At 45.4% G+C, this 13,082-nt stretch overlaps 1 protein-coding gene across 6 annotated transcripts in view; it reads left to right on the forward strand.

Moving 5' to 3' along the window:
* Nucleotides 1–13,082, forward strand: part of CACNA1E (calcium voltage-gated channel subunit alpha1 E) — a 422,025-nt gene that overhangs the window by 97,022 nt on the left and 311,921 nt on the right. For 5 of the 6 annotated variants that reach the window (XM_077157172.1, XM_077157174.1, XM_077157173.1 and 2 more), the window contains exons 1-2: nucleotides 10,802–11,025; nucleotides 11,950–12,089. In XM_077157172.1, coding sequence (XP_077013287.1) covers nucleotides 10,849–11,025; nucleotides 11,950–12,089 — 317 coding nt within the window. In that variant the 5' untranslated portion in view covers nucleotides 10,802–10,848. Of the gene's footprint in view, nucleotides 1–10,801; nucleotides 11,026–11,949; nucleotides 12,090–13,082 lie in introns of those variants that run through there. The other variant, XM_077157177.1, reaches the window with a different exon arrangement.

Here is a 13,082-nt window from a genome sequence, read left to right on the forward strand (position 1 = left end):
ATCGTCTCTCTCTTTCTCTTACTGTCATTGAATTTTTATCATATAATTTCATTGGCTTTCTGTAGGGACCATAATCCAGGCCCAGAGAGCCTTCCATTCCTCGGTATGCATCCCTGGGAGTAGGCAGAGGAAGCTAACTTCTAATGAATGCCTGATGTTTAACAGGCATTCCACGGTGTGCTTTAGAAACATGTATCACTTAACCCAGTACTGCTTGAAGTGTATATTATTCTCATTTGGCAGATGATTAGCCCAAGGTCAAGGTAGATGTGGCCTGACCGACTCCATTGACTACTGTCTTTCCATTGTACCATGCTGCTGCTGGTCAGATTGGGAGGCCAGCAGGTATTCTTCCCTAAAAGAGCATCTTTTTAATGAAACTGTGACCTGCTTGCCTTTATCTGCAGCACTCATGGGGTATGAGGCTGAAACCATGAAGGGGTGAAGGATCAATAGAAGGGTGAAGAGCAGAGATCTCTTACCTATCATCATGATCATCATGAAATGGATCTAAGACATCTTATCCTGTGTTCTTGGAAGGTGAGCTTGGGTTGGACTCTTGGCTCATTGCTGTTTTGCCTTCCCTTCATTAAAAGTTCTACAGCTACATTTCCCTCATCATCCTGCAGAGGGTCTTAGATTTGGAAATGCCGGTTCCCCTTTCAGTATTAGCATCTAAAATCCATTTTCTGTTCTTCAGTCCTCCAAGTAGCCCACCCTTAGTCCCCTCTTTCCACGGGCACCTGTAGTGTAAGTGGCGGTGTGAAGGAAGCAGCTTTAATGATTTTTCTTGAACTTTCTGAATGCTCTGCCTTTGCAGCTTTTTAAGGAGAAGGTATAAAAAGAGACTGGAGAAGAAATTCTCATATCCCAATAGAGAGACTAGTAGAGTTAAAGTGGTTTCATAGAAAAGCAATCTTTATTTCTCATACTTTACCAGCCACCCTTATGAGGATCCAATCAACTCATGAAGAAGTTCCTGAAAATTTAGAAATATTTCCACTGACTTTAGAAACTTTTAAGGTGTTACCATCTATTCCAAGATTTCCATTTTGAATAGGTTATTGATGGGTGTCCACATTAGTAGCTTCACCAAAAAATGGCTTCTCTTAATTGTAACAGATGGGTGCTGCTCCTTTCTCCCTCATTTCCCTTTACATCCTGTTTCCTAGCAGCATGATAGAAAAATAGAATATTCGAAGTATAGGGACCTAAGAGGACCCCTCCTCATCTTATTTCTTGTCTGTAAGAAAACTGAAGACCAGAGAGGTTAAGTGGCTAGTGTCAGTTCTCTTAGTGAATGGCAGAGCAGAGTCTAGAACTCAGAGCTTTTGATTGTTATCACATGTCTTCTTTCCCTTTTTCCATATCCTTTCTCTGCTCAGCATCTTCCTCCTTTCCCCTTTGTTCTCTTCTATGGCATCCTCATATTTTTATTAGCAGTATGTTTTTTTAGTGTTTCTCTTGGGTTGGGGGACGGAAAGCTGGATATAGGGATCATGATTAATAAGGAAGCACTCAATTAAGAAAATATAGGAATGTCCAAGAAAAGGATAATTCATAGGGGTGAAGCCAGCCAGCATTGATCCAGTGATAATAGAAAACAGTGATTTCAGGACAATGGTTAATGCTGCTTTTTCCAAAATTTTGCTAGAGAGCATCCCCTGTGAGTTGCTGGGAAACTTTGTGGAATGATGGTACAGTGCCCAGTCGGCAGCAGACTTCTACCCAGTGTGAGACCAAAACCAGGGTTCAGGAGGTGGGAGAATAGATGCTCTGGAAAGCATCACCTCAGAAGGCTTGCTTGGCTTTTCAGAGGCCCCCAAAAGATAAATCTCCAGACCTTGCCTTAAGAGATATGCTCTGTGAGAATAATTGAGTAGTGCTGAGATGGAAGAAGTAACCTCAAATTAAATAAAGATCCCTTTCCTTTAGAACCCTTAATCCAAGCCAAGAAGCCAGCACACTTTGATTGTCCCAATAGTAGGTTCCTAGGCTTTTCAGGGTATGGAACTGAGAGCCCAGAGATCGGTTCTAGACAAGTCTCATCTCTCCTTTGGCTTTGGATAAGTCTTATTCCTGCCCTAATGTCAGTTTGTACATCTGTAAAATGAGTATATTTGTGTAGTTAATAGAGCTTGAAGGCATCTTTCAGCTCTCACTGTTGTGCCTGTGGGGTTCATCACATCTAAAGCTGTGTTCTTTTCCCTGGCTGCACATTAGAATTAGACTGGGAAATTCTAAAAATCCTGTTGCCCAGACTGTACCCTAGACAAATTAAATCAGCATCTCTGGAGATAGGACCAGGTATCCTTAATTTTTAAAATCCCCCCAGGCAATTACTATGTAGCCAAGGCTAAGATCCACTGATCTAGAGTGAGAGGTGAACCTTTAACCTGATTTGTTTCTGTTTCTTTTTGATTGTGCTGTTTTGTGTCTTGACTGATTCTTCTCTGTTCTCTTGTAGGCTACAGTGAAATAGCAGGAGCCCCCTGGGTATCCCAGAATTCACTCTGAGAGAATGGGGTGATTAATTCTAACGTTTCACTGTGTCTGCAAAACCATTCACCTGTATCTGCTTCTGGCACAGTCAGCTGTGCAGGTACCCGCCTTCTGTGATAAGGGCTGTGCCTTAGACTCCCTGAAGCCAGGGCTAGACCCTTAGGGCAACTTGAGGCCAAGGAACAGAGTCTATAATGCTCACCTAGGAGGCCTTTGAGCAGGTGGCTGAAGAGCCTTTGACCTTCCTTCCTACCCTTGTGCAGATGTGGGTTGATCTAACTTGACACCCATCAAATACGGGAATCTCCTCTTCAGCATCTTTGACAGTTACCCAGAGATACGGAGCTTACACTCAGTGGTGTGCTGGAACTGGCTTATCCTGGCTCTTGAGCATCCATTGTGGGTATCTTTTTTCAACTTCTTGCTCAGTGATGTCAGGTTGGTAGTTTGAAATTAGCTATGGAGAGTCTTAGAAATTGGTAAATGCTACAAATCAGGGCAACTCTCTCCTTGGAGAGAGTTGTTCAATTCTGTTAGCCTAACACTGAGCCTACCACTTAATAAAATAGTCCATTCATCTGTTGGACAGTAGAAGTTCTTCTCTATATTGCCCCCAAAGCCACCTGTGGGTGGGTGTTCCATCCTTTGTCTTAGTTTTACCCCCCAGAATGACTTAGAAAAACATCTTAGAAAACATCTAAGTCCCCTATCACAAGCTCACTCTTCAGATATTTGAAAACAGCTGTGATGCCTCTCTCAAGTCTTCCCTTTTCCAAGTGGAGAGTAGCCTTGGTTCCTGCATCATTTTCTCATGTGGTCTGCAGGCTCAGTAGATGTCTTTGAACACTGGGGTATGGGTTTTTTTTGAAGGGAAACAAACAAACAAAAAAAACCTCCCAGAGATGATCCATGGACTCTTTCATAAAACTCATTTCATTTTCTTTGTACATTCAGATGACTGTCTGATGCCCCATGAAGCAGGTGTTGATATGAAGTAGTCTGTAGTCTTGGGTGTAGTTGCTGATTGTGGCCCACACTGTCTTCTTTCCCTAAAATGTAGGTTGCTATCAGAACTCTTGATGGGCTCATATTCATCAGAATGTCATCAAAACACACATTATTCTGGTTTCTGAAATGGGCAGTTTTCCCACTGCGGTTTTGTTTTCTTCTAGAGGCTGTTGATATTCCCCTTTTCTTTCTTCCTTTTTCTGTGGTGGTCAATCATTTGTCTCCTGATCACCAGAACTCTGTGTCAAATGACAGTATTTTGAGTTCAGGATCCAGTGGGACACATAACAAGTGAATTTGTTAAGACTTATCCAGCTGAATGTGATTGAAAGGGGCACAGGCAACAGGAGAGGAAAGCCAGTACTGTTTTCATTTCTCAGAACTGCCACTCCCCCCTTTTTTGGTGGTGGTGGGGGGAATTTAGAGTTTAGATGAAATTTGAAACCAACCTTAGTACTGGTTAACCAAGGTAACAGTAATGTTAACTTCCTTTCAGTCATTTTGTATAGTGGGCAGGGTCAAGGGAGTCAGATGAAAGTTCTTTGATTTAAAAGCAATGAAAGTTGAACATGGCTTCACAGTCATCATTAAATGGGTAATGCTAGGGATCGTTTATTTTGAATAACTGAGTCCATTGACCTCCATAAGAGAGCATGGGGCTCTGCCAACAAAAGGGAAAGCCTTATGGGGGATTCTCTGCCTCTTTGTTATGTTCTCGATATTGCTTTCTTTGTCTTCATTCATTAGGTTTTAAGTCTTTAGGAGTAGGTGTAATGGCATTTCCATCTTCTTGACAGCCAAGAAGAGAGAGGGAGGGAGAGAGAGAGATGTATATGTGTGTTCAGGGCTGCCTGTCAGATGGTGAATTTGAACAGAGGCAGCTGTTGTCATGGCGATGCAGGTTGCATCCCACCACCATGGAAACCAAAGTTAAAAAACTGATGTTAAGGCTGAAAGTCACATGATGCAATTTTGTTTTGTTTTGTTTTAAAAAAAGAAAAGGGGTTTGGTTTTTCAATCTGATCCTTTTTTTAAGGAAGAAATTGGGTGGTGAGAAAATTGCAAGAAGGAAAGCAAAGCAATGAGATAATGAAATGGGACAACATGAAGTATGCAGAGCCTGCCACCTCATTTTTCTCCTTATTAGCAGTGCATTCCTCCTGCCGTGGGATGAGAAGGAAGGGAGTAGTGTGAATTTCCAGATATGCAGCTAGAGTTGTGCGGTCATAACTGTTCATGTGGAGAATTACAGGAGCTTAGCCCTCCTGCCCTTGGGGGTAGATGTGGTTCATCCTTTGGTTGATCAGTCCAGGATATAGAAAACCTAAACGTAAGGGCTGAGAAAGGAGATGGAAATAGAGTTGACGGCTTGACTTACTCCAAATATGAGCATGGTCTGGAGATTGATGAATTCAGAAAATTGATATTTGTTTTTAGGAATTTGGAAAATCCATCAGTAGTTCCTCATTCGAGGAGTATGGTCTCCTCTGTTTATTCCCTTTTCTGGGCTGCTCTCCTTTGGAAAGAGCTGCTCTGTGAGGTCAGCCATAGGAGTGAGTGCAGAGAAGCCAGAAGGAGGCCATGTAATGGTGCGTACCAGCCTCTGGGACCCAGCTGCCTGTGATTTCCTTCTTGGCCTGGGCCTCCCACAGGGTGGCCAGGAAGGAGAGCCAGCTCCCAGTCTGTATTAACAGTGTTGGTTTTAATTTTCTTTTCGGTCTATCAAGGCTTAGAGAATCGCACTCATGGAACCTGTGGATAGGCTAGGAGGCAGATATTCGTGCAAGAAGCCTCTGGGAGGAGGACGATTATAACGGATGCAGATACACTTTGTTGAAGTGACGGTGGTGGCTGTAACTGTGCCTGGGTTTTAGGCACGAGGCCTAATCCTGCCGATTTTACCTGCTCTTCCAAGACAGATGTATCTTTCTCAGGGGTTCAGGCGGGGGGAGATATGATCTCACCAGCATGATCTCACTGCATTTCCATCAGGGTCTGTAGGAACTGGAGCTGGACTTCTGTGATGGTTCAGCCCCTCCTGTTCTTAGCCCTGGCCTTGGGTGTGATTAATGCCTCTTCTAATCATTGGGAGAGATTGCATCAGAGCCATCAGTTTCATAAATCCTCCTCTAGGGACTGGCGTTTGGATGTGCTTTCCATATTCCCAGGAGGTCCTGGGCCAAATGTCCTTGCTCTATTCCCGGAGGCCCATTACCATAATTTTCTTTTAACTCCCTTGTCGGGTGGGTCTCTTAATGTCAGCTCATGGCTGCAGCTAGCCAGCCCACTCCCAGAGGCTTTGACCATTAACAGATGCTTTCTCCAAGGCTTCAAGCCACCGCCAATGCTTAAAGACTGATTTATTAGGCTAATAAAAATGACTGTGCATTTGTGTAACACCTTACCATCTTCATAGGGCTTTCATATTATGTTATCATTTTAGGCTTTGGTTCTTTTTGGAGTTCTCGTTTGGTTCTATGGGAATGGATGTCAGTGGCCTTCCCCTGATTCTTGAGTCTCATGTTGGAGCAGCTTTTGTAGTGAGAACCCTGGCTCTGGTTTTCCACTGCCAGCTATATATTCTCCATTGCATTCTAGGTCTCAAGGAAGATTCTGATCCTTCGCATATAAAAAATAGCCTGAAAGCCTCAGAGAGTTGTATTTCACTAACGTTCATATTTAAAATATCTCTGGTGTACTGCTACGAGAGAGTCACAGACCAGACAGGGCCCTCTTTCCTGTTACTGTCTTCTAGTCAAAATCTCACTTGTCGAATGTTATTTATATGCAGGTAAGGGAGGTGTGCAGAGACCGGCACAGAGACGTCCCCACCGCTTTCTGAAACTCTTCCATCTCTTTGAAGTAGGCATCCAAAACCAGGAGGCTGCAGAGAGGGAAAGGAAAAAAGCTTCTTGTGGGGAGAAGGTTCTAGGCCTTGGATGAGGGGTGGAAAGGAGAAAAGGAGACTGATGCATGCCTCCTGAGGCTGGGGCTTATCGTTGACCCTCCCAGGAGTTTATAGGAAGCACCTAAGTGGCCAAAGGCTACTCCCCACAAAAGCGCATCCTCCATTAGGCCTCGAGTGGGAGAGAGCACATTTCTGTCCGCCTGCCTATCCCTGGTCGTCCCTCAGCCCCTCCGGGCACATTCAGTCTCCTTAGTCTTCTGAAGTAAAAGTCTCTGGGCGGAGACAGCTGAGAGCAGAAGGGGTGCAGGGGAAAAATCCCGGTAGAGGTGGTAGGAAAATCCCAGTAGAAGAATCCCTGGAACACCCTAGATTTGCTGTACGAGTCCTGAGTCCTTCCCAGTCCTGCACCTAAACAGCTATACCTGAGGGGTGGTGGAGGGGAGGCTGTACTGCTCTGTAAGAAGAAGGGCTCAGCTTCCAGGCCAGGCCCCCGGGGTTCTGCTGAGAAGCAGAGCCAGCACTGTCCCTGCAGCCCATAGGTCAACCCTTGCCCTTGCCCCAGCTTTCTTTTCTTCGGGAAGGAAATGAACAAATGGCAGGTGTGTAGGCCAAGCTACATTGCTCAAATTAGCTGTGTTGCTAAGGAAACAAGTCAACCGTTCGAAGGAAAGAGCATTGAATAAAGGAGATAAATCAATAAGCGACCCTATTTTTATCATTTCCCTAATGATTGTCTTGAAGCTGCTAGACGGAAAGGGAGAGTTGGAGTGACACAGGTCCTCATTAACAGGCTCAGAGGGAACGAGGAGTGAAGGGGTATTGGGGAGATTGCCAGGGAAGTTTATGAAAGGAGGCCTCTAGCGAGCAGACAGTGAGACGGATGAGAGAGAGGAGGTGTTTTTACAGGTTTCAAAGCGCTGTCATGGTCATTTCCTTATTCAGTCTGGTCCCTTTATTCGCTTTCCTTTGATCCCTTCAGAATTCTTGTGCTGATTTCCATGACCCACACCTTCTTCTTTACCCTCAGGTTGGGTTGGGTTTTTGTGTTAGTTGATTTCTTTTTTTCCAGAATAAAACCAGTTTTGATTGATTTTATGATTATGAAATTAATACATGCTCATTATAATACTCAGACAATGCATAGAGGAGTAAAGAAGAAAGTGAAAATAACCCTACCACCCAGGGATAGTTATCCTCTCTGCAAAACAGATTTTTCCCTATCTTTTTTATTTTTTTTTTAACATTAAAGGGATCTTCTAAGCATGCTGGTTTCTTTTCTTGAATAGATAATGTGTGTACACAGTACATAGTACAAAAGCTCAAATGGGTGTACAGTGTAAAGAAAATCTGGGGATATCTTTTGTAAGGATGCGTCTACTTCTGTTTTCCCCATGCTAATCATTTATTAATTGACTCCATTAATTAAAAACAGTTTTTGGGTGCCTACTCTGTGCCCAGCATAGCACTGGGCACCAGGGATACAGAAATGAACAAGACAGGTAAAGCCATGGACCTCAGGTTTCCATGCCTCGTTGCTGCATTAGCTGCATCTGTATATGTTCTCAAAATGCAAATAATCTGGACCCCAGGGATAGATGCTGTTCTCTAAAATGTGCTCAGTGTCAGGCCCAGAATGTAATGGGATTCACTGAATTTCTGGACAGAGGGAATCACAGTGCTGGACAGACTTTCATCCTGTTCTTGGCAGTGATGGTATGAAGGGTGTTGGTCTTTGAGCTTTTGTTCTTGGGGCTTCCCTTGACCCCTCCAAGGCACATCTCTGTCTAACCTGCAAGGTACACTAACCTGACCTATGGACCATTATTGCTAGGCCAGGCTCTCTCCTTTGGAGGTGCAGCAGTTCCATTGCTATTGGCCTTAAAGTTCTGCTGGCAGGAAGAAGTAGGAGTGGTGCCTCTGAGTCAGTACCCAAGGGGGGAATGAGCAGGAGCCTGAGGCTGGAGCCAGCATGGGTGACTACAAACCCTGGCAGCTGCTCCTCAGGGCTGCTTCATATTCATTCATGGCGTTCATTTAACACTGATTAAACTCCTACTGTTTATCAGGGGCTCTGCTAAGCATCTCCAGTGGAGAGATGAATGAAATATAGTTCCTATTCCAAGATATAATTTCTTGGAGCAGATAAATATGAGAAGAAATAATTAAATTCTACATGGCAATGGAGCACAGGGAAAAAACTCCATAGAGGTGATGTACATTATATTGAAGGTTCCAAGAAGTCCTGCTCAGAAGAAACCTGCTTACCTTTACTTAATCCAGGCTGTCCTTCGTTGGTGTGATTGCAGTTTCCTATGGCACCAGTGTTCCATGGTCAGTACTTTAGAAACAACCACTCAAGATATGCTCAAGTTTTCTTATCATTTGACATCAGTGACTTGCAGGAATGTCATCAGTTCCCTTTCAGCATCCATCCCCTAGACTTGTTTTCAGGAAAGCGCTTGGATTCCTGGGCCACCCCTTCTACTGTGTTCCCATCTTCATTTTACCATTTGGGGATTCTGGATGTCTAAACGAGGCCTAGGACAAACCAGCCTCTTCAGAGGGCTTAAGGGACACTGAGTCCTGGTGTGGTCCCTCGTTACTCTGCATTTGTTCAAAGCTTTGGGTGAGAGCCTCTGTCAGAGAGGAGAAGTACTATACTTTCTATTAGAGGGTACTCATGGCCCTGTGTGGGTAGGGGTGGGGTGTCATGGGGTGACCTGGGCATACAAATTAAGAGGACTCTTGTGGTGTGTCTGCCTGCTTGTTTAGATCTAGAAGCTGGCTTGGTACCCAGAGAAATTAAAAGAGGAGGAATACCCAGGTAGGCAGAGGCCTCTCCATGTAGTGAGGCTCCCTTCTGCCTGGGATGGTTTAGGTACAGTGGCATGCAGAGGCAGGGGGCTAGCTCTGATGGCTTCTGAGCGCCACCCAATTGTCAGATCTAGTGATTGAGCCACAGGGCACAGAGGCTGGCAAACCTGTCATAAGGTATGAAGACCTGTGTGAGTGTTGGTACGTGAGAAGGAAGGAAGACCAGCTGCTGAAGAATGGGCTGTGACTCAGGGATGCAAGGTAATAGCTAGGAGATGGTGTTGCCACATGAAAATGAAAAAGACCCAAGGTTCAGATAAAGCTAGCCACCTCACCCCCCACAACCTCTCCTTCTAGCTCTAGGACAAAACGTGCCTAGTGGGACAGCTCACATCTCCTTGCACAAGTCACCTCTGCTGTTGTGATCTTCTCTTCCTTGCCCCCTCCTCAGAGCTGTCCTGAATGTTCATTTAACCTTGATGTAGATTATGGCAGGGATGGGGTGACAACAGGGGCATGTGTAAGATTTGCCTTCTGTACTCCCTGAGGAAGACCCTAGGCCCTGCCTCCTTTACAATCTAGCCTGGATATGTGGGGAGACAGGAGAATGGTCCTTCCTTTCCCTCCCCTTTCCTAGAACTACTACTCTTCTCTCCTGCTTGGATTTCAGAATCTGCCAGAACACAGGCAAGACCAGTGGCAACAGCTAGCTTGTGTTTGTCATAACAGTAGTTACGGAGGGAAATCGAACGTGCAGAATGACTCGGCTGAGGGAGCCGGTGATTCCCTCTTTCTCTCTCTTCTAACAGGTCCCCTCCAGCCTCCCCCTGAGCTTGTGGCAAAACCTTTCTGTGGCAGTCAGGATGCTGGCACTTGAGTCATAGTCCTGTTTTTCAAAAAGGCACAGGGAACCCCCTCACCTGTCTTCAGAAAAATGTAGCAGAATAAAGGCTGAATTCATTTTCCATTCATCTGTAGTTTGGTTTCTATCGGCACGGACTTTGCTCTCCTGGATTCAGACTTATGGTGCGTCTGTTGCCTGTAGGTGCAGAAACTTAGGGGAAAATAAGGTGGGCCAGCGCAAGCTTCTTCTGGCCCCATTAAATATTTTTCAGAATTGGATATTAACATAGAAGGGAGCTCACATGAAGAGAATTGTTTTTTCCCAAGGGCTCTTTCTTTACTTGCTTGAGCAGAGGTTCTAGCAGAGGGTACTCCAGATGTGAGTCCCAGAGAAAGGCAACTGACAGCCACAGCTGGAGCCTTGTTACGGCAACTCTCTACAGTCCTGTGGTGTGACGCCTGGCGAGAACAGGGAGGGGATGACATTAGTCATCTTTCTTCCTCCCTTCTTCCCCCCTCCATTTTCAGCCCTGGCTAATTTCCAAATATGTCACTGAATTCACTAAGATCTGTGGTGTGTCTGCCATATGTCTAGCTATAGATTGGCTATAGTCTTCCTTTTCTTGGAGCAGTTGCTTTGTGTTCAGAGCCCAAGCAGAAGCAGTAACAGTTTCATAGGCTAAGGACTGTCCACTGTCCTGTCTGCCTGCTTGTTCATGTAAATCTTGCCAAACACCCAGACACGATGTGGGTTGGCAAAGTTGTGTATTTACATGTCTGACCATGCTGGAGACTGCATCCTTCCCTCTTTGGTGAATTTGTTCCTTAATTCCTCCTCTCCTACGCCATTCGAGTACATGATCCTGGCCACCATCATTGCCAACTGCATCGTGTTGGCCCTGGAGCAGCACCTTCCAGAGGATGACAAGACTCCTATGTCCCGCCGGCTGGTATGTGCTTCCCTCCTTCTCACTTTTCTTTTTCCCTTGGTTTCCCTTCTCCTTTGTGCTATCACCCTCCTGCCTTCCCTCCTTCCTTGCCCTGCAGTTCTGTAACTAGTTTGTCCTTTGCTGTGGAAAAAGTTAGTGACAAAACCCTATTGGGATTCACAAGAAAAAGAGAACTGATCTTTTTAACACCTGATCCCAGAAAACCTTGAAGTCTTTGCAAACAGTTATGTACACACTTTATGGCTGGCAGATGAGAAGAAAGGGGCAGGGCACAAGGTCCTTTTGGTTTGCTCCCCTTTCCTCGGGGGCATTTCAAGTAGAGAGAGAGGACAAAGGGAAGGTAAAGGAGAGAGAATGAAGGATGCTCAAAGTGTTTGTTTATTCATGATCATGAACTTCCAAAATGCTTATGCCCATATTAACTTTAAAGAAATGATTCACAGAACTTAATGTATTCACTCTAAAAAGAACAAATTTCTTAAAATCCAAATGTGTGGGTAACTGGCTCCAGACTGATTACCTTTGGATGAAAACTCTTAAGCTTCCAACTTATGTAAGGGGCAGCAGTGGAAGAACAAATTCCTTCAGGTCAAAACCAGGGTGATCATTGACTGTTGGGGAAGGAAGTGTGGTCCTTTGGTCAGACCCCCACATCCACCCATTTCTCCAGCTGCTTCCCCTGGGGCTTCCCTTGTTCTTGTACACTCCATGAGTCATAGCGAGCCTGCAGCCTGAGGTCTGGCTTTGTCCTTCAGCAAGGTCACTTCCCATCTGCACGTGGGACTGGCTCTGCACAGGCATCCAGGTGTTCCTATAAGAGAAGAAAAAGGGTCAGAGGCGAGGAGGTGGCTAGGCCGTGTCTTTGCCTGTGTCTGGTGAAGCACAGTTCTCTCTTACTGGTGCCTTTGCTCCCTGTCCCCACAGGAGAAAACAGAACCATATTTCATTGGGATCTTTTGCTTTGAAGCCGGGATCAAAATTGTGGCCCTGGGGTTCATCTTCCATAAGGGCTCGTACCTCCGCAACGGCTGGAATGTCATGGACTTCATCGTGGTACTCAGTGGGTGAGTTCTCTGCCTCTTTCTCCTCCTTTGTGTGGAGCCTGTGGCTTCATGAAATGGTTGGGGTGGGCCACGAAAGGATTAAAACAGCAGACTGTGGAGTGTGGGCAGATGGAAGAAGTTAAAGGCTAAGACTCCGCATGGGGCCTGAGGACAGTGAACCCACCTGAAGTGCGTGGGGCATTGCACGGAAGCCATGGAACTCTCAGTAAAGTCTGCTTTCTCATTCTGTGCTTGGCTACTGCTGAACACAAACTTCCCTGGGGATGGCAAAATTTCCTGGTCAGCTGGCAGCTTGTCCTGACTTGAGGAACACCCCAAAAAGATGGGCCAAAAGATGTAGTCAGTTGCAGTTTCTTTGGGGGTGTTGGAGAGACTCCAGCCGTATTTTCTGAACTAGTAATCGAGACGTATGTTCTGAAAACAGAATTTTTGATGATTTGTACATTTATTAATATGAGAAAGTATAAAACTAATTCACATTTAAATATTTGATGTTGTTCCTTTGGAAATTAGTGTAGTATTTACTACCTTAAGGCTGACCCAGTGCCATTGGCAGCTTGAGTGATAACATGCCATTTACTTAGATGTTTGATAACTCACTCCTTTGGAAATGAATGTAGTACTAGGACTTTGGGGCTGACCCAGCACCATTGGTGGCATATGCGATGACCCTTGGGAATGGCGTGGTGGGCCTGCCTGCCTGGGCTTTTGTGGCTTCCTGCTGGTCTTTGTGACAGGTGGCTCTTGGTGCCTGCAGGGAGGGAACGGTCCAGGCTCCTTGAGGGAGCCCACGTCGGGTGCTGGGACTTGGCACGGAAAGTCCCTTATCCAGCTGCCTGGCAGGCAATCATTCAAACCTTCTGTAAGAAAAAGAAGAGAGAGTGGGGTAGGAAGGTGAGGAGGGGGGAAACAGGCAGCTGGCCGTTAAGACTGACCCAAAGGAAATGGGAGCATTTAAGGAGAGAAAAAGGAACATTTTTTCCAGGCAGTAGC

This window comes from Tamandua tetradactyla, chromosome 4 (assembly GCF_023851605.1).
Source record: "Tamandua tetradactyla isolate mTamTet1 chromosome 4, mTamTet1.pri, whole genome shotgun sequence".
In the NCBI taxonomy this organism is placed as follows: Eukaryota; Metazoa; Chordata; class Mammalia; order Pilosa; family Myrmecophagidae; genus Tamandua; species Tamandua tetradactyla.